At 40.8% G+C, this 27,320-nt stretch overlaps 2 protein-coding genes across 2 annotated transcripts; one reads left to right on the forward strand and one right to left on the reverse strand.

The window, feature by feature from the left end:
• The first annotated feature begins 858 nt into the window (after window positions 1-858).
• LOC134979984 (olfactory receptor 6N1-like) lies at window positions 859-1,827 on the forward strand. Its single transcript, XM_063946584.1, has one exon. The coding sequence runs from the start codon at window positions 859-861 to the stop codon at window positions 1,825-1,827; it is 969 nt and encodes a 322-aa protein (XP_063802654.1).
• A 1,080-nt stretch (window positions 1,828-2,907) lies between these two features.
• LOC134980524 (C-reactive protein-like) lies at window positions 2,908-26,955 on the reverse strand. Its single transcript, XM_063947375.1, has 3 exons — window positions 26,859-26,955; window positions 11,280-11,338; window positions 2,908-3,721 (listed from the first exon to the last, which is right to left on the reverse strand). The coding sequence occupies exons 2-3, from the start codon at window positions 11,332-11,334 to the stop codon at window positions 3,051-3,053; spliced, it is 726 nt and encodes a 241-aa protein (XP_063803445.1). The 5' UTR covers window positions 11,335-11,338; window positions 26,859-26,955; the 3' UTR covers window positions 2,908-3,050.
• Between the last annotated feature and the right edge of the window lie 365 nt (window positions 26,956-27,320).

Here is a 27,320-nt window from a genome sequence, read left to right on the forward strand (position 1 = left end):
TTAACATTAGGAACTGTATTATTAAAATTTAAATCAACCTACAAATAACAGCTGGCAATACCAGATTCAATACATAAAGTACAGTTAAAACAGCTTTTTTGAATGTTTAGAAAGCATATGGAAATTAGTAAATAATTTTAACGAGGGGTTTTAATTTTTCCAAGAGTAACATACACTCTTGGGTTTTTGTTGTTTAATTCCATAAATAAATAATAAATATACAAAATAAATAATAACTTAAAATTATAATTCATAATTTGACCTGTATTCATCATACAATTATATTCAAAGGATATATTTTAAACAAGAGTCACTACTGTATATGGCAAAACTAAAGGATTCCAACAATAGGACAATTACGTGAAAATAATTTACATGCCATAAGCATTTCTTACTCGGATTGTGTTTGCGACATAACATTGTTTAATATATGAAGTTTTACTTCTGCACTTATACTGTACATGTGCATTTATATTTATAATATCAGACAAAACTCACTGGCATGTCTTTCTCTAAGAATATTATATTACAATTATAAATGCATTCATTCACAGGCTGTAGCTCTCTACTGTGATTGTTGGTTAATTGCCTGGTTCTTGTTTAACAGACTATACATTTCATTTTTGTACAGATCATGTACATATTTGCAAATTTTAATACTAGTGAATAATGTGTATGTTATGTTTTGATTAGATATTATTTTATCTTATACTGTACATATATATACTATATATATATATATATATATATAATTACAATTTTTCTCATTTTGAGTTAGCCAACTGAAATAATTTTGCCCCTGAAGACATTTCATATTAAAATAACATATTTTTTGAATTGGTAATTTACATCCAAGTAATGTACAACAACCAGACTGTTAGTACTTTTGTCATATTAGGATTCCATAACATAATTCAGTACCAAAAGTTCACTTTTATTTTATTTCTTTTACTCTATATTTTTATCATAGCTGGTAATACAATTATAATACTTGTCATCTATTTTGATTCACATCTTCATATACCTATGTATATTTTTATAAGCATATTGTCTGTGGTTGAGATAAGTATTGTCACAACAGTATATCCAACACTCTTTGCTCTATTCCTAAATGGAAAGGTATATATTTCTTTTAATTGCTGTTTTTTGCAAATGTATGCTTTTGATGCATTCTTAGTTACAGAAAATTTCCTTCTAACTGTTATGTCTTATGATCGATATGTAGCTATTTGCTTTGCTCTCCGATATCACACAATTATGACTTCGAAGACTAGTAAGATATTAATATGTCTGTGCTGGCTCCTTGGTTTCTTGAGTCCTCTAGCCATGATCATTATGGTTTATAGGTTACCTTTTTGTGGTCCAAATGAAATTGACCATATATTCTGTGACTCTTCTCCTCTGTTGACACTAGCTTGTACTAATAGTAACCTTGATGTTACAATGGACTTAAGTGTTAGTTCTTTCACAATCATCTTAAACTCTCTCTTCATCGGAATTATATACATTAATATATTGAGTACAATACTGAAAATGAGATCATCAGAGGAACGGAAAAAAGCTTTCTCCATCTGCATGTCTCACCTCATTATGGCACTGGTTTTCTATGGAAGTGTTGCTTTCATGTACATACAACTTCAAGCAAGTTACTCTCCGGAGTATGATTTAGCCACAGCTATCCACCAATCTATTCTGACCCCACTTTTGAGTCCTCTTATCTACAGCTTTCGTAACAAGGAGATTAAAAACTTCATTAAAAAACAGTTTTCTTCCAAAACAATTATTAGGAAAACCAATTATGCTCAAAGGTTGGGCAGAAATATCTAGCCACGATGGAGAAAGAGAATAATTATTTTATAGTTTAAGGATTCTAACTGTATTTCAATTTGTGGAGCCCCAATATTAGAATGGCAGTCCCTTAATAGCAATTCACATGGTATCTCAGTGGCCTGGGATGGGTATGGCTTATTGATATTAAGAAAAACCAAGCACAAGTGAGACAGCAGTATGTCAAACTCAACATTACGACATTGTAGTAATGTGATGTACAGTATAATAACTGTGTTGGCTTTAGAACTTTAATCATTTTGGTAAAGAATCATTTTTAAAGTTCCAAACCCAACATGGTGATGATGCTGTACATAGCATTACTACTGTATCTGTATGTTGGGTTCAACAAACCACTGTCCCAATTGTGCTTATCAACATTCTGAATGTCAATAAGCTAACTGATTTACAGTAGCCCAGGTATCAACAACTGAGCTAAAAGACTTTTGTTATCAGTGCTAACAATAATATACTGCAAATCTTGGTGTATCTGGGGATTTTGCTCTGTGACAGAACCGGTGTAATTCATGAGTGTCCCAGTTTAAAAGGGACAGGATGCGATCTGAACCCTACTAAACATGAACAAACTTCTGACTTTAGCAACAGACCCCAACTTCCCCTGAGCTTGGCCGAATCTCCAGCCAATGGTGGAGCCATCTAACTAAAGTGTATTGAGACCTACAAAATGGAAGGAACCAGGAGGAAAGGATACCCAAACAGTGTGCGTTATATGGACTGATTGAACTGCAAAACCTACAGTATATGCAGGACTTTTTTTTGATTACGTAAAGTAATAATTCATAATACGCTAAGAAATTGTACTCATGTCTTAATAGACCACTTGATTCATTGCATTATATTGCGGTGTGATTACCCTTCTGATAAGTGCGCAGGAACGTTTGTATTTTTTGGATTTATGTTTTTGCGATTGGTGACATTCACATTTAGTTCCAGTAACCTTTCATAGCAAGGAGCGCAGGTGGTTAAATATCTTTATTTTTACAGGTTTAATGTGTGCTGTTTTGATTTTAAAAATATTAAAATTAATGTAAAATATTAAAATGAATGAAATATACGATATACCAATATTACATTTTATTTTATATGTTCTCAGTAAAAGGTACAATATTTAAGACAATTTTATTGCTTTTCTCTTTTATTTCACTATTTTCACTTAATGGCAATTAAGATAAATGATTCATTACCAGTGATGAATCCAGCTATCAGTTACACAGATTATCCGCATTACATTTAGTATATAAGGTATTTGTGAACACCCAAGGCTTACATTGAAGCTTAGGTTGAATTAATACATCACCTTTAACCTCAAACTTTAGAGATCTCCAGTTAATCAGATTTCCATTGTAATTCTCAGACATAACTTTTTGCATGTCTGCTGGTGTCAAAACATAATCCCACATATTGACATCACTTATTTCTCCAGAAAATGATTGATTAATATCAAACCCACCCCCAAATGAGTCTTGCTCCTGCCCCAAAATAATAGATGTTTTAGGATTAATAGAAAATCCTTTGCTTAAAAATCTTCTTGGGTAGAGCTTTCCATTTACCCAAAGCTGAACAACTCCGGTATCAGAGTCCCAAGCTACACAGGTGAGTTTCCAGTCTAGAACATCAGGGTCTATCCGCATACTTATAAACTCCTGGTTTATAAATACAGTAGTGTAGAGTGGTGGTTTTTGAAAGATAAGAAAAGTGTCATCCTTCAGTGAGCCAGACACTGCCAAGGAAAAAAGACTATGCTCTCGTGAAAGTTCAGTGTATGATCGCATGCAAACAGTAACTTTCTGCAATGGTTTCTCTATTTCAGGCTTCAATATCACATGTGCTGTTGCCGTTGGTTTCGGGAAGAGAAAAACTTTGCTGCCCAAATCTAGAAAGAAATAAAATAGTATAAGAGCAAAGAAAATATGCATAAGAGTTGTACTTCAATGCTTTCATATACTGTATGCCCTACAACCACAAATTACTATAGCAGTATACTTTAAAATCTAAAATAATAAAAGTTGGTAAAATAACTGAAAAAATATAGTAATAACCAGAATCACATCATGTGAGTACATATATTTCCACATAGTACAGTAACTACATAAAACCACAAAAAAAGTAAAAATAGTTCAGAAGATAAATATGTAGCTTCAGCACTGTATATCAATGCTGATAATCCAACTGTGCAATTTATTTGCTAGGAAAATAATAAAAAAAATGTATATAATGATAGATATGTCAAAATTATTCAGCTTCCAGAAGGCAAAGCACTTAGATGTATCAGTCTATTGCAAATAGCTATGTCCACGATTATTTTCTATGAAGTTTTCATGGGTATGACATTTTAAGAGGGCTGAAAGTAAGCTCAACCAATTTCAGATAGCTTGTGATATTTATTTTACTGAAATGACCTATTGGTATAGAACCTGGGTGGTTACAATAGGCACCAGCGTAATGAGAAATAGAGATTAGTACACACAGTGGGTCCTTAACCAGACTCGCAGGTTTATTGGTAAAAGCTGTGCAATTACAGTGATGACATTGATACACAGTGTTGGCTATAGTATCAATAATGCATGAACAATGGCATATGGTCATAGCCATGCAGCATCATGACACTCATACTTGGTTGCTCATGCACAGTGACATCATCCAGCCACGGTCAGAGAAGGAGACACCACACTCCTCTACAACCTATTTTTTATGCATCTATAGAAGTGAAGCTACTAATATTCAATATTTCAAATTTTTTTCTGATAATAGAGGTGTACTGATGCTTAATTTTTTTATTCAAATACTGTTTATTGAAATCTTTTTTTATAAACAATAACAAATGGGAGGGGGATAGGAAAGACAGAAGAAAAAAAGGGAAGGGGGGAGATATACAGCATTTCACATGATTAATAAAATATTAAGAGAAAAAACATGGAATTGCGTATCACCTGACTTAGATGGACAAAAGGATATCGATTAACAGGAGAACCATAGTAATCAGAGAAAGTACTAATTACAGTATATGTTCTAAAATGAAAATATCAGTAATGATGAGTAAAGTCGGATAATTCAGAAACCAAAAGTCAACGGGGGTGGTGGTGGGGGGGAGCACTGTATTGTGTCAACCAGGGGGACCAGATGGCAGAGAAGGATATGGTGTTATCTACAATACAGTACTGGATAAAAATTAGAGATATGCGCCTAGCCATTTTTTCATGTTTTGGTTTTGTATTTGTTTTTGTGTTTTGGGTTTTGGATGGGTTTTGACAAAACTGCTCTTGTGTGTTTTGGTTCTAATTTTTTTTGAAAAAATTATAAAACCAGCTAAAATCATAGAATTAGGGGGTGGTTTTGTTCCTATAGTATTATTAACCTCAATAACATTCGATTTGATGGCAGATAAGAACCACTTGGCCTATCTAGTCTGCCCCTTTTTTTTACCATTTTTTTATCTTAAACCTTATTTGACCCTTATTTCTTTGTAAGGATATCCTTATGTCTATCCCATGCATATTTAAATTGCTCTACTGTCTTAGCCTCTACCACTTGTCCCCACTACCCTTTCTGTGAAGTAATTTTTCCTCAAATTTCCCCTGAACCTCCCCCCTACAGTCTCAGTGAATGTCCCCGTGTCCTGTTGCTTCTCTTCATCTGGAGAATGTTTCCCTCCTGGACGTTGTTAAAACCCTTAATATATTTGAAATTTTCTATCATGTCCCCCCTTTCCCTTTTCTGCTCCAAACTATACATATTGAGATTTTTTTTAGTCTTTCTGTGTATGTTTTGTGATGTAGGCCATGCACCATTTTAGTTGCCCTTCCTTGTACAGTCTCTAATGTATTAATATCCTTGTGAAAATATGGCCTCCAGAATTGAACACATTATTCTAGATGAGGCTGTACCAATGACCTATACAGTGGCATTATTACTTCTATCTTTCTGCTGCTGGTTCCTCTTCTAGTGCAGCCAAGCATTTGACTAGCTTTCCTCATTGCTTTGTTACATTGCTTACCTGCCTTTAAGTCACCTGAAATAGTGACTCCTAGATCCCTTTCTTCCTCACTAGTTTCCAGTATAGTGCCATTAATACTATATTTAACCTTTGGATTTCTGAGACCCAAGTGCATGATTTTGCATTTTTTGGCATTAATCTTTAATTGCCACACTCTTGATCAGAGCAGAAGCCGGTTCTTCTGGTCACGTGTGTGCTCCACGTGGCGGGTATGCACCTGACGTACATTTTGTTTTGTGCTTGTTAACAAGACAGCTTCTTGTTATGGTTCTATGCCATGATTGGTTGTTCCTGGATCACAGACTGATGCGTGAGCCAATAGAATGACCCAGTCCTGGTTGACAGACTGGTATATAAGCAAATCAGAGGATGCCCATATGGTATTCATTAGTTCTGTCCAAATTATGGATTTATTCCAGCCGTTGGGTCTGTTTAGTGGTTCACAGTATATCAGATTATTAATAGAGCCAGAACATGGCAGTAAGTCTATTACCCTTTACCGAGAATATGTATGAAATGTTTATTATTAAAACAGAAAATGAAATTAAAACTAAATTAAAAATTAGATAGAATGATTAATTATATTTTTGCAGGACAATCGTCAATGTGTAGTTATAGTTCATTATATTACCATCCACCAGTAATTCTAGAGATAGATTTTTTTATTATTAAAAATAGATATTCAATATGAAAATTAACATTGGCAAATATATGTGACATGATATGTCATTAATAAAAAGATCTTTAATTATATGTTGTATGGACGTGCAAGGTGCTGATTATTTAATACATAAATGTAAGTGAATTGTTTGAATAATTAACGTTGGTAAAGACCCATATATTGTGTACACAGGACAAAAAAGGAGGAAATGGGGGATTTGAATAAAAGGATATAAATGTGTGCACTCGTTTAATATATACAATATAGTGTGGTAATGTGTTATGTTATATTGTATTGTTGCTGATAAAAAAAGTGTGATATGCAGATAACAATGTGATTTACTACATGGTCAACCTAAGGATATAGAGGAACGTGGTATAGTGCTAAGTGATAATACTGTATATATGAAAAACCTGGTGATTAACAATAAATTCAAGTGCTGGTGGTATAACATATAATGTGAATATTAGTGAAGGGAAAAGGGATTCCTTAGAAATGATTTATTAGTGTTCTTATATTGGCGTGTGAATAATTAAATGATATGAGCATCAGTAAGGGGAAGGAAAAGGGGTGGAGGGAAAAAGGAGAGGGGGAGGAGAAGGAAAGAGGGTTTATGAGGGTAGGGAGAAAATGGAGAATTTTTTGGAAGGGAGGGAAGGGTTTGGGAATTTATGGAAAGCAAATGGAAAGGGGGGGAGAAAAGTTATATAGATTTCAATAAAATTCTTTGACGCAATGCGCAATTTGTTGGAGATCATAAGCTACTGTAGCTTGTGTTGAGGATCTTTCAGTGAATAAACTCTTTTACTTTGTTTGCGAGGACGTAAACGGGAAGCTAGAAGAGAATCCACCTTGGAATAAAGCTTATGCTATAGTCATTGCATAGTTTTAGCTGCTTTGGCAGATATGATCTGATACTGCTGTCCTTTCAACGCTAGAAGTTTATGATATGTTCAACATTTAAGGGCCCATTGATGTTGTAATGTAAGGTCCTCAATTTGTTTCTCAAGATCAGCAACTGCCGGCAATCGTTTACCTTTTGGGTCTTAGCTAGAGAAATAAAATGACCCCAGATGGAGGCTTTATGAGCTTCCTATACTACACCCAGGGAAATCTCCACCGTTCTGTTCAGAATGAAAAAGTCCTCTAGATCTCCACCGGTCTGTATAATTTTTTCTTTTTCAGGATCAGAGCAGTGTTCAATTTCCAACGAAAAACAGGTGGGAGGGGTGCAGAGTAGAAGAAATTGATAGAGATACAGCCGTATGGTCGGACCAGACCACTGGTGTGAGCCAGGCTTTAGCTAAGCCTTGCACCTTGATAGAATGTATTAAAAAGAGGTAAATCCTCTAATGAAGATTATGAGGGACAGAGTAAAGGGTATTTGTGCATTCACATAGATATAATACTCTCCAAGAATCGTAATAGCCAAAATGTACTATTGATTCTGCTAATCGCTTAGACCAGAGGTTCTCAAACTCGGCCCTCGGGGTTACACACAGTGCATGTTTTGCAGGTCTCCTCACAGAATCGCAAGTGAATAATTAGCTCCACCTGTGGACCTTTTAAAATGTGTCAGTGAGTAATTAATGCACCTGTGCACCTGCTGGGTTACCTGCAAAACATGCACTGTGTGTGCCCCCGAGGACCGAGTTTGAGAACCTCTGGCTTATACTCTCTGAGCGTGGATGGGCTCGGTGTACGTGATTGTGTACAATCCCAACATATATCGGGAACAGCATTAAAATTGCTCCCTATAATAATATGTCCCCGCGCTAGTTTTTTGAGTCATGAGAAAAAATCTCTGTGAATGCACCTTGCTCTATATTGTTTGTATAAACAGAGTCTACAGTTAAGTAGGACTGACCTTGGTGCATAATCACTATGTTAAAATGACCCTTAGAGTCTAAATAGGAGTTCTCAATTGAGCATGTGAGTGAACTACTTAACAAGATGACAGTGCCCATATGTTTGGTGCGGTAGAGTAAAATGCTTGCGAATAAGCTCTGGAGGCAAATGAAGGGTGGGTAGATTTAAAATGGGTTTCCTTTAGGAGGATTATATTGGCTTTCTGTTTTTTCAAAAATTGTAAAGCCATGGTTCATTTCTGGGGAGAGTTTAGACCTTTTATATTTAATGGTAATATGGTTAAAGTCATGGTGGCTTCCAAGGGAGTATCCGAAATGAGGGCGACTTGACGGTCCTAAATTATGTGCATTGCTGTAAGAAGAGAAATTGGGAGGGGAAGGAGCAGCAGAAGAAGAGAAAAAAGGGAAACTGTGACAGTAAGGCCACCCAAATAATACAAAATGGTTGCAATCTCATGGACTCGACAAGAAATGTTATACCTGACCTTTCTCCGAAAAGACGGGGTTCAGAACATTGTGGGTGAGGTTCTGCTAGGTTAATACAAGCAGACCAGCCTATTAGCAATAGAGCTAACATTAGGATTGGGGTTAGATACATTTTCAATAGTGAAACTGAGAGGCAATAGGCATCCCCAACAATAAAAAAAGGCGGTGAACAGCAGAGATTTAACAAAGGGAGACATCCCATATCCTAATGGTCTATTAAAAGTAAGCAAATGGTAAACCTAAGAACTCTATCATAGTATCATAGACAGTTGTAAATAACTGCGTACGACAGAGAACATTCAACAAGAATAACGAGTTAGTAAAAACTTAAATGACAAATCACTCGTAGCACCACTAAGCCAGGACTGGGGATGGGTTTCTAATGATATGTTCATGCGAATGACCAGGCGGTCAGTGCAAACAGTATAAAGAAAAAGGGTATAGTATATATATCCCATGTCCTCACCTAGAATGGATAAGAGGAGCTCAGCAATCAGTTATGGCAACAACACCAACTTCATGTGAGCTAAACGAAAAAAGGAAATTTAAGCTGTGTCTATATATGTAAAAAAAAAAAAAAAAAAAGATTCAAGTCTCCAATAAACCTGAATATGGGAGGAGTAAAGCCACAAGATCAGGCAAGTGACCAGTCAGCCGGAGTGGGTGATTTTGTTTTGGAGCTACCAGGAGAATCAGAAGGGGGAACTGATGATGAAGTAGAGAAGAGTCCCAGTCTCTTAAGGACTTCCATGCCACTATCTGGCGCCTTCACAGAATGATTCTGGCTGTTGAATGAAAATTGTAGAGCAAACCGGAAACTCCATCTATACAGAATTTACGGTTGCATAGAGCTTTGGTTCCAGGAAGCATTTCTCTTCTTTATTTAAGTGTGGTGGGAGCCAAGTCCTGAAATACAAGGAGATGGGTCCCCTTAGAGGGGATTGCTGGGATTCCTCAACATGCGGCTAATACTTGTGTTTTAACATGAAAAAATGCATCCGTAAAATAACATCTCTTGGAGGTTGATCCAATGGTGGTTTTGTCCGGAGAGCGCTATGTGCTCTATCCAATGGTGGTTTTGTCCGGAGAGCGCTATGTGCTCTGTCCTATAGGAGAGTGCTATGTGCTCCCCTATAGTGATGGTTCTCTTACTTGGTCCTCTGGACAACAAACAGTTCATGTTTTTCAGATCACTAGCAGGTACACAGATGTCGTCATTACTTTATGACTCATTTTAAAGGATCGACAGGTGGAGCTAATTTTTTCACTTGTGACTCCATGAGGAGATCTATAACCATGAACTGTTTTGTGTCCTGAAGACAGAGTTTGAGAACCTATGGTTACACTGCTGTGTTGCATTCCTTTGCTCATAGAACAGAATATTAACAAACAAAAGCAATAATACATGGAAGATTAATATAGTACGATGTGCAAATAAACGTTACTTTGCTATTTTATGTTGTAAAACCAAACAATAAAGCAGTGGTTCCTAAACTTTTTTAAGTCACGGTGCCCTAGAGTATCAGAATTTTATTTATGGCGGCCCTCAGCCAAATGTTTCTTATTGAGAAATTTAGAAACATTAAGTAAATTGTATTTATATGTCATCCTTATAGGCCCTACACACTGGGCGATAATACTCAAAGATATGAACGATCTCGTTCATTAATGAACGAGATACCATTCATATCTTTGAGTGTGGAGGCACCAGTGATGAACGATGCGCAGCCCCGCGCTTGTTCATCGCTGGTGCCCCGTCATCTGTGCATGCAGGCCAATATGGATGATCTCGTCCATATTTGCCTGCACTTCTATGGAACCGGGTGATGGGGGGAGTGAAGAAACTTCACTCTCCCCGTCACTGTCCCCCCGCCGCCGGGTCACCCATAGGCCGTCTCCGCCGTCGGGTAGCTCGGCGGCGGGTCGCTCAATGTTTAAGGCCCTTTAGGTTCAGTTATGTGGTGAGAGGCAGGATTCACTTCTATTTGTCACATGTTTTATGATTGAAAGCCACAAACACTGGTTTTGCCTATTATATTGACCATAAATAATTTAAATTGCTCCTGGACCACCAATCCAAGGCACCCCTGCAAGTGTCCTGTGGCACCCAAGGATGCCACGGCACATAGTTTGAGAACCCCTGCAAATAAAGTATTTTAGGTAATACAGTATCTTTTCACAGCCAACATATTATACTGTTGCTCTACAGTATTAATTAATGCAGATGTTCTCAAAGGTTGCTCATAGGGTGAATGCAGCAAAAACTGAATCATTGTTTATTATAAATCAGAAACTGATATATACTGTGTATGATTATTGTAGGAAAAATGCTTTGGTTTAAATGAGAGGAAGCTGTGGAAAACATATTGTTCTTCACTAATTTCCTTTTCACTTAATACTGTATTCCTGAAACATGCCATACCTTGCTGTGCAACAGATCCTGTGAGGAACACCAGCAACATAACAGATAGTTCCATATTCCTGAAGAAAACACAAATATGTGGAGAAATTATTTGAGTCTCTGTAATCCCAACGACAATGCTCTTATTATATAAACAATTACTTTATAAACCGGCAGAGACATTTTTGTTTAGCGAGAAGCCCAAATATTTACATGTCGTATATGGCATTCACCCCATTGTGCTTCACTAGTTTTACTACTGAGTGGGGAATGTACATGTGACTGAAGAAGTGTTTCCCATATACCTCAGAGACATTTAAAATGCAATTTGACTAAACAAATATGCTTAGATCTATAGTTTAAGCAGCTGTCCAAATTGAAGTGGATATTTAACTACTGTATATGGACCATCAGGTTTGTTTAACCATAGTTTCTCTCATATTATCAGTACCCACCAGTGACATGTGGTGAGGTCAAAGGCTGGGGAGGCATTGATATATATATATATATATATATATATATGGGTGACTGTCTTAGACATAGTGGGTGGACAGGCTGTCATAGGAGCTCCTCCCCGGCTGGGATGGACAGCAAGTCCCATTAAGATCTCAATTCCCACGAATGTCAAGATAAATGTAAGAGTCGTACAATATATTTTTACAAAATTATTTTTTAATAAAACTTTTACAAAGGATATGGACTAACGAGTGATTTTGCTGTCTGGGTGATTCTGGTGAGAGGGTTTTGTTCTAGAAACATCTACCTTTCCGTGACTACATCCAACCTGAAGAGTCAATAACGTTTCCCTGAGCGCTCTCCATACAACTATTTACTTCGATATATATATATATATATATATATATACCAATGCACAGCGGCCCACCTCTCTCACCTGACAGTGTAGGGTGGAGGAAGGAGAGGTAAGAGCGCTGGCCTCCGTCGTTCCCGATGCACGCACCACCTCTCTGGGCTTCCCATCGCCACCACTCCACCGCTGCTGTAGCCGGGGCAGCTGCGGCTCCAATGCCAGTCACCGCTGGGTCCCAGCACCACTTCCGTCTGCCGTGCCGCATATAGTTGATTGGACAGCGGATCCAGCACTGGATGCACTGTCCAATATAAGCTGCCTCACTGACATGGGCATGATGTCCCTGTCAACGAGGCACTTGTAGAAGTGCCGCTTTCAGTATTTTTTTAATGGGCCTTTACAGCCAAGTGCTTGGCCCCGCCCCCTGCTCACTTCCAGTTCCCACTGTCACCGGGAGGCACTGCTATCAGTGCCTCCCAAACTACAGTAATTTAATGAGGTAAAATTATTAGAATAAAATAAAGAATATACTGATGACTCAGAATATGTGTCATAAGTATCTTCTTTGTATTATTTTAATAATTAATCACATGGGAGACACTGCCTCCCCTGCCTCCCCTGATTGCACATCCCTGGTACCCACTGCCACTGCAAGGATAACAGTTGCTCTAGGGACAAGTGGCAAAAGTAAGGCTTTTCTAACAGTATTTCCGACATACCTGTAGACTCTGCTCTTCTGAAAACGAACAAAGGTGGGTGCATGGGTAGAGAGGTCAAGCAGAAGTTTTATGATGATAAATAAAATCACAATAGTTCTACCTCTAATTACTAAGGGGGATATTCAGTTACCCGGACATGCTGTCGGGTGTAATGTATCGCCAGGGGGGCTATCTAATTAGCCCCGATAAGCCAGCACGTGCCGCAGCTTATCAGGGATTTTGTTTCACCTGCCTCCGGCAGGCGAAGCAAAATCCCCGATAACAGCCCTGTTTTCATCTGAAAACAGGGCTATTTCACCCGTAAACACACAGGTTTCACTGAACCTGTGTATTTCAGGTGAAAATGCACTTTTTACCGGCCTATTAAATCAAATAGGCTGAACGCAAAACCCGAAGAAACATTAGAGGTTTTTACTCCCGATGTCTCATCGGGGGTAATTGAATATCCCCCTAAGAATTCAAAAATATATATACAGTATTTTTTGTCAATGGAAAAGCAAGCATGTACAGTAATTTTATTATATTTAAAACATTAAAAGCAGAACAGGATTTTAAAATCCCAAGCATTGTCAAATCAGCATTTTAGCCACACGTACATAGTTGGACTGGCCCACAGGGGTACAGGGAAAACCTCCAATGGGCCCCTCTGCCTCAGGGCACACCCCATCCTATCGGGGATCAAATTGTAGACTATGCACTTCAATTATACATATGTTACAATATACATTATATACATTAATGGTGTATTTTCTGTAGTGCTTTGCTGTTACTAATCTATCATGCATGCACTAGTGCTGTAGTAGTTAATATATGAAAAAGTTCTGTGCCACATGTGAAAAATTAATAAGGGTAGATGACAAGTAAAAAATGTTCAAATGTAGGACAAATTAAAAATGGACACTCCCTAGTATGTATGAGTGTCAGCTGGCCCCCAAATATACAGGGGTGGTAAAATTAAGTATATGAAAAGGCATAGGGGTATACGCGACCAGTGGTGTCACACACAAATTTCCTAAATTTAGAAAAAACAGGTACCAAGATTAAAAAGTATAGACACAATTTATTTGTAACATCATATAATTAAAAAAACATTTTTATAAAATACATTAAAAATAAGAAAGATTTTTGGGGTATACAAAAAATAAAGTGCGACCAATTATTACTAAGAAAGGTAAAATAATAATATCTTATCTTAATCACAGGTCAAATAAGGTAGCCCAACGTGTTTTGTCTCTGAGACTTCATCAAGGGGACTGGGTGCATATTTATACCCATACTGATCAAGTACTTAATTATGACATCACATCCTGTTAGTAAACACATTTCTTTCTAATCTATTTAATATAAGCTATAACATAGTCTATTAGATGCAACATATATATCCCTTTCATCTACATATAAAAACAAGTGAGTTATATAAAGAAAAACGGCATTGTTTTTAATGTGCACTTGAACATAGGTGCTCCCACCCCACTTCCGGGGTCCGTGATGCACTTGTGCGCATGTCTACTACTTCTGTCTCGCTTCCGGATTTCAACTGCGCATGCGCCTGCCGCTAATGCTTGGGAGTGGTGTCAGTAGAGACAGCGTGGGGTTGCAATTTTGTATACAGTGTTTACACATTGTGGCGCCCATTTTCTTTTGGTAAAATTAGTTTTCTGAATGTGGTGGCTATTTTATTGAAGACCCGGATTCAGGACATAATATGGGGGTGATTCAGGCCTGATCGTAAATGTATTAAATTTAGTACAGCTACGATCAGTTTCTATGACATGCGGGGGGACGGCCAGCACAGGGCTAGTCTGCCCCGCATGTCAGGCACTACCCCACCGCACGTCTTTAAAAGCATTGCATGGTGGAGATGCTTTCACACCTGCCAAATAGCTCCCTACCTGCGCAGCCTAGCTGCTCTGGCAGACGGCTACCCACCACGTTTCGGGTCACAGCCACCACGGCCTGCCCACGCAACGGTCCAGACATGCATGCATTGTCCAGACCGCACCCCACCAACAGCGTTCTAATGCCATTGGCATGCCCCCTCCCGCCCTGCGACCGCCTTTGCCTGTCAATCAGGCAGAGGCGATTGCAGCCCTGAGATGCTTTTGCCTCTCACTGGGCCTCATGTGTGCCTCATGGCTGTGATTGCTGCCGTTGCAGCGATCTTGTCTGAATTAGGCCCTTGGTTTCAATGTCAGTTGTTGCGGTGGCTTAATTCCCATATATTATTGAAGATAGGAAAAAAGGGAGAGTATTAATGTATAGTCATTAAAATATGTATTAATCAAAAAATAGATTGGTTCATTAATATAAATCAGTGAACAAACACCAGTTATAAGATGGCTTATTAAAATTATATTGCTATTAACAGATATAAAGTGCTTGGTGCTGACATTACTTTATATCTGTGTAAATATAGGTATGCAGTGCTATCAAAAAATCTAACAACATCTCAGGGCTGCAATCGCCTCTGCCTGATTGAAAGGCAAAGGCAGTTGCGGGGTGGTAGGGGGCGTGCCAACAGCATTAGAACGCCATGGCAGGGAGCCGTCCAGACAGCGCAGGTATGTCCGGACCATTGCGGGGGCGGCCCATGGTGGCTGCATGATGTCACATGCAGCCGTTGCGACCTGGGACATAGCAGATAGCCACCTGCCAGCACGCATGAGCTGCACTGGCAGGGAGCTACTCAGTGGGTGCAAAAGCATGACCACTGTGCGATGCCTGGACTTCATCTGCCCACCATGGCTTGCAAGCCCCAACATCTATGTACAAATACTCAATGTTGGCTGCAGCTCAGTCACTTATGGAGCTTATCAGTATCCCTATGGTTGCTTAGCATGGCTCAGAAAGTAAGATGCTGTATTTTAACTGTTTACAGGGTGGAAGACGCAGGCTCAGAAACAGACCAAAATATGTCTCAACACATCTGTATTTTGTCATCAATCCCTGTTATCTTCCCCCCAAATGGTCCCAGTCAATTACTTTGCACATAAATTCTCTCTGCGACCACCATCACAAGACCATTGCAGCACATGCGCACTGTGGCTCAGATACATACACATACAAATCGGTCAACTGTAAAAAAATGGTTTTGTGTAATAATCTGCATAATGGCGCATAGTTATCATCTTTCCTAATGTACCTAGATCCAGCACAATTCTGATTAGTATTTTAATTAACTTTCACACCTACAAGATAGGACATTTAAGTGAACTCTGCACATTTCATCTTGAAAAATGCTTTTTAAAGCACTTCCTGTTTGTCCATATTAAATATTTTCCCCCATTCATTGGTGGATCCCATTCATCTTCTACTCAGTATATAAGCCCTTACACCACTTATTTTCAATCTCAAAATGCCTCACATTAACATTATACTATTTACATATACACATAATTCTTGGATAGATATATTGTTATAGATAGATAGATAGATAGATAGATAGATAGTGTTATTTTAGTATTGTTTACTGTACATACAGTACTGAGAATGCTTACAGTAAGTTACAGATAGAGAGCAATCATTCGTTAGAAGAAAATGTCCTTATTAAAGTAAATTAATGTGTATGTCATGTGATCCCATTGGTTGACTAACTGTAGGGAGTACATAGATTACATTGTCACTAGAGATGAGCGGGTCCGATTCTCTGATATCCCCCTGAACTTCATGATCCAAGTCCGGATCCGAGTCTGGCTCGGGAATTCCAGTCTTACTCAGATAGCAAATCGAGGCTGAACGTTATCATCCCGCTGTCGGATTCTCGCGGGTTTTGGATTGTATAAAGGTCTCCATTGATTGGCGCCATCTTCACTCCAGCTGTGGAGAGTGCACTGGATGTGGCATACCTGAGGATCAAATGAGGAGGTCGCCGCTACCTACTACTATATAGTGGTGAAATACCGAGTGCAGTCTCGGATTATGCGTACAATTTAGCAACTTGACTTCACTGCTGATTTCCCAGCCACAGGAATATAGAGATAAAGCCTCCTTATACTTTTACGAATATATATTCATGTTGCAGTGGTGCTACTATATATATCTGTTTCAAGAACATTTTTTTTCAATTATCACCTACAATGGGCCCATTATAAATAACTGTGATCTACAAAACAGGCTATATATTATTGAAAAAGGACACCCACATTTGCCATCATAATTGTGCAGTTTATTATTGCAGCTTATGATTAAACTTCTATAAACAATATTTAAATATATATATTTTAATTAGCGCCTGGTGTTGTGAGGTTTTACTATTTCTGATGCACACATGTATTGTGTGACCCTGTGGGTGAAGGTGGTACCACATTAATATATTTAATTTCCTGGTCATACATGTATTCTGTGACACTGTTGGTGAAATTAAACCGTAGTGTTAGATTATTATCTCTAACTCATACATGTATTGTGATACTGTAAGTGGTACATATTTTGTACAAATTGTAGTGAGTGCTGTACCCCACTTGGTTCGTGTTTGTTAATAGATATGGAGGACAAACAACTGAGAGGAGAGGCATAGACAGTTTATCTCAGGGCATGTAAAATCAAAGAAAAAGTAAAAGTTTGATTAGTAAAAATCAGATTAGGGCAATAATATAACCAATAAAAATTGTTGTCTATACAGTACATTAAAGACTGTCACCAATGCCCCCAATAATTAATAAAACTAGTGATGTGCACCGGAAATTTTTCGGGTTTTGTGTTTTGGTTTTGGATTCGGGTCCGCGGCCGTGTTTTGGATTCGGACGCGTTTTGGCAAAACCTCCCTGAAAATTTTTTGTCGGATTCGGGTGTGTTTTGCATTCGGGTGTTTTTTTACAAAAAACCCTCAAAAACAGCTTAAATCATAGAATTTGGGGGTCATTTTGATCCCATAGTGTTATTAACCTCAATAACCATAATTTCCACTCATTTTCAGTCTATTCTGAACACCTCACACCTCACAATATTATTTTTAGTCCTAAAATTTGCACCGAGGTCGCTGGATGGCTAAGCTAAGTGACACAAGTGGCCGACACAAACACCTGGCCCATCTAGGAGTGGAACTGCAGTGTCAGACAGGATGGCACTTCAAAAAAATAGTCCCCAAACAGCACATGATGCAAAGAAAAAAAGAGGTGCACCAAGGTCGCTGGATGGCTAAGCTAAGCGACACAAGTGGCCGACACAAACACCTGGCCCATCTAGGAGTGGCACTGCAGTGTCAGGAAGGATGGCACTTCAAAAAAATTGTCCCCAAACAGCACATGATGCAAAGAAAAAAAGAGGCGAACCAAAGTCGCTGTGTGACTAAGCTAAGCGACACAAGTGGCCGACACAAACACCTGGCCCATCTAGGAGTGGCACTGCAGTGTCAGGCAGGATGGCACTTCAAAAAAATTGTCCCCAAACAGCACATGATGCAAAGAAAAAAAGAGGCGCACCAAGGTCGCTGTGCGACTAAGCTAAGCGACACAAGTGGCCGACACAAACACCTGGCCCATCTAGGAGTGGCACTGCAGTGTCAGGCAGGATGGCACTTCAAAAAAATAGTCCCCAAACAGCACATGATGCAGAGAAAAAAAGAGGCGCATCAAGGTCGCTGGATGGCTAAGCTAAGCGACACAAGTGGCCGACACAAACACCTGGCCCATCTAGGAGTGGCACTGCAGTGTCAGTCAGGATGGCACTTCAAAAAAATAGTCCCCAAACAGCACATGATGCAAAGAAAAATGAAAGAAAAAAGAGGTGCAAGATGTAATTGTCCTTGGGCCCTCCCGCCCACCCTTATGTTGTATAAACAGGACATGCACACTTTAACGAACCCATCATTTCAGCGACACGGTCTGCCACACGACTGTGACTGAAATGACTGGTTGGTTTGGGCCCCCACCAATAAAGAAGCAATCAATCTCTCCTTGCACAAACTGGCTCTACAGAGGCAAGATGTCCACCTCATCATCATCCTCCGATTCCTCACCCCTTTCACTGTGTACATCCCCCTCCTCACAGATTATTAATTCGTCCCCACTTGAATCCACCATCTCAGGTCCCTGTGTACTTTCTGGAGGCAATTGCTGGTGAATGTCTCCACGGAGGAATTGATTATAATTCATTTTGATGAACATCATCTTCTCCACATTTTCTGGAAGTAACCTCGTACGCCGATTGCTGACAAGGTGAGTGGCTGCACTAAACACTCTTTCGGAGTACACACTGGAGGGTGGGCAACTTAGGTAAAATACAGCCAGTTTGTGCAAGGGCCTCCAAATTGCCTCTTTTTCCTACCAGTATACGTACGGACTGTCTGACGTGCCTACTTGGATGCGGTCAGTCATATAATCCCCCACCATTCTTTAAATGGTGACAGAATCATATGCAGTGACAGTAGACGACATGTCAGTAATCGTTGCCAGGCCCTTCAGTCCGGACCAGATGTCAGCACTCGCTCCAGGCTGCCCTGCATCACCGCCAGCGGGTGGGCTCGGAATTCTTAGCCTTTTCCTCGCACCCCCAGTTGTGGAGAATGTGAAGGCGGAGCTGTTGACGGGTCACGTTCCGCTTGACTTGACAATTTTCTCACCAGCAGGTCTTTGAACCTCTGCAGACTTGTGTCTACCGGAAAGAGAGATACAACGTAGGTTTTAAATCTAGGATCGAGCACAGTGGCCAAAATGTAGTGCTCTGATTTCAACAGATTGACCACCCGTGAATCCTGGTTAAGCGAATTAAGGGCTCCATCCACAAATCCCACATGCCTAGCGGAATCGCTCTGTTTTAGCTCCTCCTTCAATGTCTCCAGCTTCTTCTGCAAAAGCCTGATGAGGGGAATGACCTGACTCAGGCTGGCAGTGTCTGAACTGACTTCACGTGTGGCAAGTTCAAAGGGTTGCAGAACCTTGCACAACGTTGAAATCATTCTCCACTGCGCTTGAGTCAGGTGCATTCCCCCTTCTTTGCCTATATCGTGGGCAGATGTATAGGCTTGAATGGCCTTTTGCTGCTCCTCCATCCTCTGAAGCATATAGAGGGTTGAATTCCACCTCGTTACCACCTCTTGCTTCAGATGATGGCAGGTCAGGTTCAGGAGTATTTGCTGGTGCTCCAGTCTTCGGCACGCAGTGGCTGAATGCCGAAAGTGGCCCGCAATTCTTCGGGCCACCGACAGCATCTCTTGCACGCCCCTGTCGTTTTTTAAATAATTCTGCACCACCAAATTCAATGTATGTGCAAAAAATGGGATGTGCTGGAATTTGCCCAGATGTAATGCACGCACAATATTGCTGGCGTTGTCAGATGTCACAAATCCCCAGGAGAGTCCATTTGGGGTAAGCCATTCCTCAGTTTCCGTAAGAGGTTGTCAGCTGTGTGCCTCTTATGGAAAGCGGTGATACAAAGCGTAGCCTGCCTAGGAACGAGTTGGCGTTTGCGAGATGCTGCTACTGGTGCCACCGCTGCTGCTCTTGCTGCGGGAGGCAATACATCTACCCAGTCGGCTGTCACAGTCATATAGTCCTGAGTCTGCCCTGCTCCACTTGTCCACACGTCCATGGTTAAATGGACATTGGGTACAACTGTATTTTTTAGGACACTGGTGACTGTTTTTCTGACGTCTGTGTACATTTTCGGTATCGCCTGCCTAGAGAAATGGAACCTAGATGGTATTTGGTACCGGGGACACAGTACCTCAATCAAGTCTCTAGTTGCCTCTGAATTAATGGTGGATACCGGAACCACGTTTCTCACCACCCAGGCTGACAAGACCTGAGTTATCCGCTTTGCAGCAGGATGAATGCTGTGATATTTCATCTTCCTCGCAAAGGACTGTTGGACAGTCAATTGCTTACTGGAAGTAGTACAAGTGGTCTTCCGACTTCCCCTCTGGGATGACGATCGATTCCCAGCAGCAACAACAGCAGCGCCAGCAGCAGTAGGCGTTACACTCAAGGATGCATCGGAGGAATCCCAGGCAGGAGAGGACTCGTCAGACTTGCCAGTGACATGGCCTGCAGGACTATTGGCTTTCCTGTGTAAGGTGGAAATTGACACTGAGGGAGTTGGTGGTGTGGTTTGCAGGAGCTTGGTTACAAGAGGAAGGGATTTAGTGGTCAGTGGACTGCTTCCGCTGTCATCCAAAGTTTTTGAACTTGTCACTGACTTATGATGAATGCGCTGCAGGTGACGTATAAGGGAGGATGTTCCGAGGTGGTTAACATCCTTACCCCTACTTATTACAGCTTGACAAAGGCAGCACACGGCTTGACACCTGTTGTCCGCATTTGTGTTGAAATAATTTCACACCGAAGAGCTGATTTTTTTTGTATTTTGACCAGGCATGTCAATGGCCATATTCGTCCCACGGACAACAGGTGTCTCCCCGGGTGCCTGACTTAAACAAACCACCTCACCATCAGAATCCTCTTGTCAATTTCCTCCCCAGCGCCAGCAACACCCATATCCTCATCCTGGTGTACTTCAACAGTGACATCTTCAATTTGACTATCAGTAACTGGACTGCAGGTGCTCCTTCCAGCACTTGCAGGGGGCGTGCAAATGGTGGAAGGCGCAAGCTCTTCCCGTCCAGTGTTGGGAAGGTCAGGCATCGCAACCGATACAATTGGACTCTCCTTTGGGATTTCTGATTTAGAAGAACGCACAGTTCTTTGCTGTGCTTTTGCCAGCTTAAGTCTTTTAATTTTTCTAGCTAGAGGATGAGTGCTTGCATCCTCATGTGAATCTGAACCACTAGCCATGAACATAGGCCAGGGCCTCAGCCGTTCCTTGCCACTCCGTGTCGTTAATGGCATATTGGCAAGTTTACGCTTCTCATCAGACGCTTTAAATTTTGATTTTTGGGTCATTTTACTGAACTTTTGTTTTTTGGATTTTACATGCTCTCTACTATGACATTGGGCATCGGCCTTGGCAGACGACGTTGATGGCATTTCATCGTCTCGGCCATGACTAGTTGCAGCAGCTTCAGCACGAGGTGTAAGTGGATCTTGATCTTTCCCTATTTTAACCTCCACATTTTTGTTCTCCATTTTTTAATGTGTGGAATTATATGCCAGTATCAATAGCAATGGCCTACTACTATATATACTGCGCACAACTGAAATGCACCACAGGTATGGATGGATTGTATACTTGACGACACAGAGGTAGGTAGAGCATTGGCCTACTGTACTGTACTGCTATATATTATATACTGGTGGTCAGCAAACTGTGCAAAACTTAAATGCACCACAGGTATGGATGGATAGTATACTTGACGACACAGAGGTAGGTAGAGCAGTGGCCTACTGTACCGTAATGCTATATATTATATACTGGTGGTCAGCAAACTGTGCAAAACTTAAATGCACCACAGGTATGGATGGATAGTATACTTGACGACACAGAGGTAGGTAGAGCAGTGGCCTACTGTACCGTAATGCTATATATTATATACTGGTGGCAGGGCCGGCGACAGGGGGGGTCAAAGGGGACACCTGTACCGGGCCCCAAGACTAAGAGGGACCCCAGGGATACACCACTTAGTGGCCGGCAGTGATGTAAGTCATCTTGTCCAGATAGGGCAGCGACCTGTAGAGAGTGACAGGAGCCTCTCACACACAGTGACTGTGTGGCGCGAGTGTGCACCCGCTCTTCCGGGTCCAGCTCAGTAATGGGACATGGCAGCTCCCCTGACCAGGATTCCCGTGCCCTGTGCCGGCCTCTTCTGGAGGGGTGTGAGGTCTGCATGGTACCTGCTGTGCAGTGTTCAGGTCTAGGTACTGGGGAGTGCAGCGCAGGTGAGTCTTTCCTCATGTTAAGAGTGGCTTATATATAATCTGAGGGGGCCCCAGAGACAACACTGTACCGGGCCCCAAGATTTCTGTTGCCAGCCCTGACTGGTGGTCAGCAAACTGTGCAAAACTTAAATGCACCACAGGTATGGATGGATAGTGTACTTGACGACACAGAGGTAGGTAGAGCAGTGGCCTACTGTACCGTACTGCTATATATTATATACTGGTTGTCAGCAAACTGTGCAAAACTGAAATGCACCACAGGTATGGATGGATAGTATACTTGATGACACAGAGGTAGGTAGAGCAGTGGCCTTCTGTACCGTACTCCTATATATTATATACTGGTGGTCAGCAAACTGTGCAAAACTGAAATGCACCATAGGTATGGATGGATAGTATACTTGACGACACAGAGGTAGGTAGAGCAGTGGCCTTCTGTACCGTACTCCTATATATTATATACTGGTGGTCAGCAAAATCATGCACTGTACTCCTACTATATACTACAATGCAGCACAGATATGGAGTGTTTTTCAGGCAGAGAACGTATAATACTGGTGGTCACTGGTCAGCAAAACTCTGCACTGTACTCCTCCTATATAATACTGCTGGTCCCCAGTCCCCACAATAAAGCAGTGTGAGCACAGATATATGCAGCACACTGAGCACAGATATGGAGCGTTTTTCAGGCAGACAATGTATACTGGTGGTCACTGTCAGCAAAACTCTGCACTGTACTCCTCCTATATAATACAGCTGCTCCCCAGTCCCCACAATTAAGCAGTGTGAGCACAGATATATGCAGCACACTGAGCACAGATAAGGAGCGTTTTTTTTTCAGGCAGAGAATGGATAAAACTGGTGGTCACTGGTCAGCAAAACTCTGCACTGTACTCCTCCTATATAATACTGCTGGTCCCCAGTCCCCACAATAAAGCAGTGTGAGCACAGATATATGCAGCACACTGAGCACAGATATGGAGCGTTTTTCAGGCAGAGAACGTATAATACTGGTGGTCACTGGTCAGCAAAACTCTGCACTGTACTCCTCCTATATAATACTGCTGGTCCCCAGTCCCCACAATAAAGCAGTGTGAGCACAGATATATGCAGCACACTGAGCGCAGATATGGAGCGTTTTTCAGGCAGACAACGTATACTGGTGCTCACTGGTCAGCAAAACTCTGCACTGTACTCCTCCTATATAATACTGCTGGTCCCCAGTCCCCACAATAAAGCAGTGTGAGCACAGATATATGCAGCACACTGAGCACAGATATGGAGCGTTTTTCAGGCAGAGAACGTATAATACTGGTGGTCACTGGTCAGCAAAACTCTGCACTGTACTCCTCCTATATAATATACGGTCCCCAGTCCCCACAATAAAGCAGTGTGAGCACAGATATATGCAGCACACTGAGCACAGATATGGAGTGTTTTTCAGGCAGACAACGTATACTGGTGGTCACTGTCAGCAAAACTCTGCACTGTACTCCTCCTATATAATACAGCTGTTCCCCAGTCCCCACAATTAAGCAGTGTGAGCACAGATATATGCAGCACACTGAGCACAGATAAGGAGCGTTTTTTTCAGGCAGAGAACGGATAAAACTGGTGGTCACTGTCAGCAAAACTCTGCACTGTACTCCTGCTATATAATACTGCTGGTCCCCAGTCCCCACAATAAAGCAGTGTGAGCACAGATATATGCAGCACACTGAGCACAGATATGGAGCGTTTTTCAGGCAGACAACGTATAATACTGGTGGTCACTGATCAGCAAAACTCTGCACTGTACTCCTCCTATATAATACAGCTGCTCCCCAGTCCCCACAATTAAGCAATAAGCACAAATATTTGCATCAACAATACACGGAGAGGACGCCAGCCACGTCCTCTCCCTAACATTTCCAATGCACAAATGAAAATGGCGGCGACGCGCGGCTGCTTATATAGAATCCGAATCTCGCGAGAATCCGACAGCGGGATGATGACGTTCGAGCGCGCTCGGGTTAACCGAGCCATACGAGAGAATCAGAGTATGCCTCGGACCCGTCTAAAATGGGTGAAGTTCGGGGGGGTTCGGTTTTATTTTACATTTACAGAAACAGCTAAAATCACTTGATTTGGCATTTTTTGTTCCTAGAGTATTATTAACCTCAATAACATTAATTTCCAGGCATTTTTGACCACAGTATTATATTAATTCAACATATTTTCACTTTTTGCAGACATCGTGGCAAAGGGAGTGCAATCGCGCCAAGTTCCAGATGCGGCTCCCTTATATGGAATTCAAACCCTGCAAGATCAGAAGCTGGATCAAAACAATATTGTGATGTGGTCAAAACTAACTGTAAATGAATGTTATTGAGGTTAATGATACTGTATGAACAAAAACATGCCCAAATTCTGTGATTTTAGCTGTTTTTGTGATTTTCTTTAAAAACAACACAGATCAAATACAGATTGGCAAAAAAAATACAGTTCCAAAACAGGAATGAGAAACAGATCCAAAACAAGAACCCAAAACCCGAGGTTTGGCCCAATGCACATCCCTAGTTGTCACACAATAGGGGCTTGCTTCCCATCTACCATCATAAGAGGATAACACAAAGGGACTTATGCTAAGTTAAATGCAAGTTGCATCTCAGAGGGAGCATAAAGCTTTCCACAAATAGCAGATGCAGCCAACTCAGAATGCTTAGAAAAATGTACCTCCCTCCTTGCAGATAACAGAAGCAGATGAAGTATTAATACAACAGGAGGTGTGGCTTTACTGTGAATACAAAGACGGTCAAAAACATAGGGGGTCATTCCGAATTGTTCGCTCGCAAGCTGCTTTTAGCAGCTTTGCACACGCTAAGCCGCCGCCTACTGGGAGTGAATCTTAGCTTATCAAAATTGCAAACGAAAGATTAGCAGAATTGCGAATAGACACTTCTTAGCAGTTTCTGAGTAGCTCCAGACTTACTCGGCATCTGCGATCAGTTCAGTGCTTGTCGTTCCTGGTTTGACGTCACAAACACACCCGGCGTTCGCCCAGACACTCCTCCATTTCTCCAGCCACTCCCGCGTTTTTCCCAGAAACGGTAGCGTTTTTTCACACACACCCATAAAACGGCCAGTTTCCGCCCAGAAACACCCACTTCCTGTCAATCACATTACGATCACCAGAACGAAGAAAAAACCTCGTAATGCCGTGAGTAAAAAACCTAACTGCATAGCAAATTTACTTGGCGCAGTCGCACTGCGGACATTGCGCATGCGCATTAGCGACTAATCGCTCCGTTGCGAGAAAAAAATAACGAGCGAACAACTCGGAATGACCCCCATAGTGCACATTTCATACACATTACAGTAAGTGACTGGAGAACGTACAGTAGCTAATAAGTTCCCAATACACATGCTGCCCATCCAGCAATACACAAAATATACACTACTATTTCCTTTTTAAAAGTCCTTCCTAATAAACATGTGATCCCAAACAGAGTAGGACACCTGCTTTACATTTTAGAAATGAGTGTTCAGTATACTACAAGTCTGCTATTACAACAATGCTGCACTTGTTTTTGCATCTATTAGGTATTTACTTAATTGGGCATGTTTGAGGCACATTTGCTGAATCAGACAACTCATCATTATCAACTTGCAACTAGCACCAGGAGTCCAGTACCCGCAAGAATTCCACTTCCAAACCGGTGGTGTACATCTTGGGACACATCTCACATTGACACAATCTTACTGTACTTTGGTGGTGTCTACATGTTCCCATCAACCTCTATGATGGCCCATTCGGCTCTGGTAGTTGTATTAAAATTACAAAGGCATAAGATATACGTATTGTGAGTTATGGCTTATGAACAAGAGCAAGTTGCATGGATGAGATTAAACACAGTTTTACAGTATGTCCAGTTTTGCATGAGGCCCAACGAGCTTAGAAATCCTGATTAAAAGGCACAGGATATGTTCACAACACTATATAAACACAGATAAACCCCTATCGTCGCTGTAACATTAAAGGAATGTGTAAAATTTGCAACAAGACAAATGTTTGTAGCAGAAAGAAATCAGGTCAGGAAAATATAAATATTCAAAACAATAAAAAAGTGCTAAATATTTCACAAGCATTTTATGAGACAGAACAAAATAATTGCTTATTAGTGTGTGTGTGTGTGTGTGTGTGTGTGTGTGTGTGTGTGTGTGTGTGTGTGTGTGTGTGTATATATATATATTCTGTAGCAACTGTTATCTGCTTATGCCATACAATATGCAAGTGCTGTTTAGCTTTTTTCATTTGTGTTACCTCTTTTCTTTTTATGTTGTCTATGTGTTTCCCGGCCTCTTCTCAGTTCTGTGTGCAGACAATGTAGGTGCTTTGTTTATATACTGATAACTAAATGCCGGCCCTTCCAATAAAGATTACATGTTGCAACCTATTTCCCAGAATATTCGATTGAGCTGGCATAAATAACTTCTAATGCTGGAATGTTGTGTACCTTTTAAAGGTAATCCAGATTTCGCAACAATGATTTCTGCAATTCCTTTAAATGGGTTAGAATATTTCATTTGGGGATTTTTCAGCATTCATGTGGACTGTTTTGCCTGTTATACCATAAGGAAATTATATAAAACACTTTTAACTATTTGTCTGTCAGAATGCGACCAAACTATGCTGTACATTTCCTGACATTGTCACATCTGTGGCAACCAGTCAGAAATGCCCACCCATGGCTGTTGGAATTTAAGCTTCCAGCAGCTGCCTCTC

This window comes from Pseudophryne corroboree, chromosome 12 (assembly GCF_028390025.1).
Source record: "Pseudophryne corroboree isolate aPseCor3 chromosome 12, aPseCor3.hap2, whole genome shotgun sequence".
Classification (NCBI taxonomy): Eukaryota; Metazoa; Chordata; class Amphibia; order Anura; family Myobatrachidae; genus Pseudophryne; species Pseudophryne corroboree.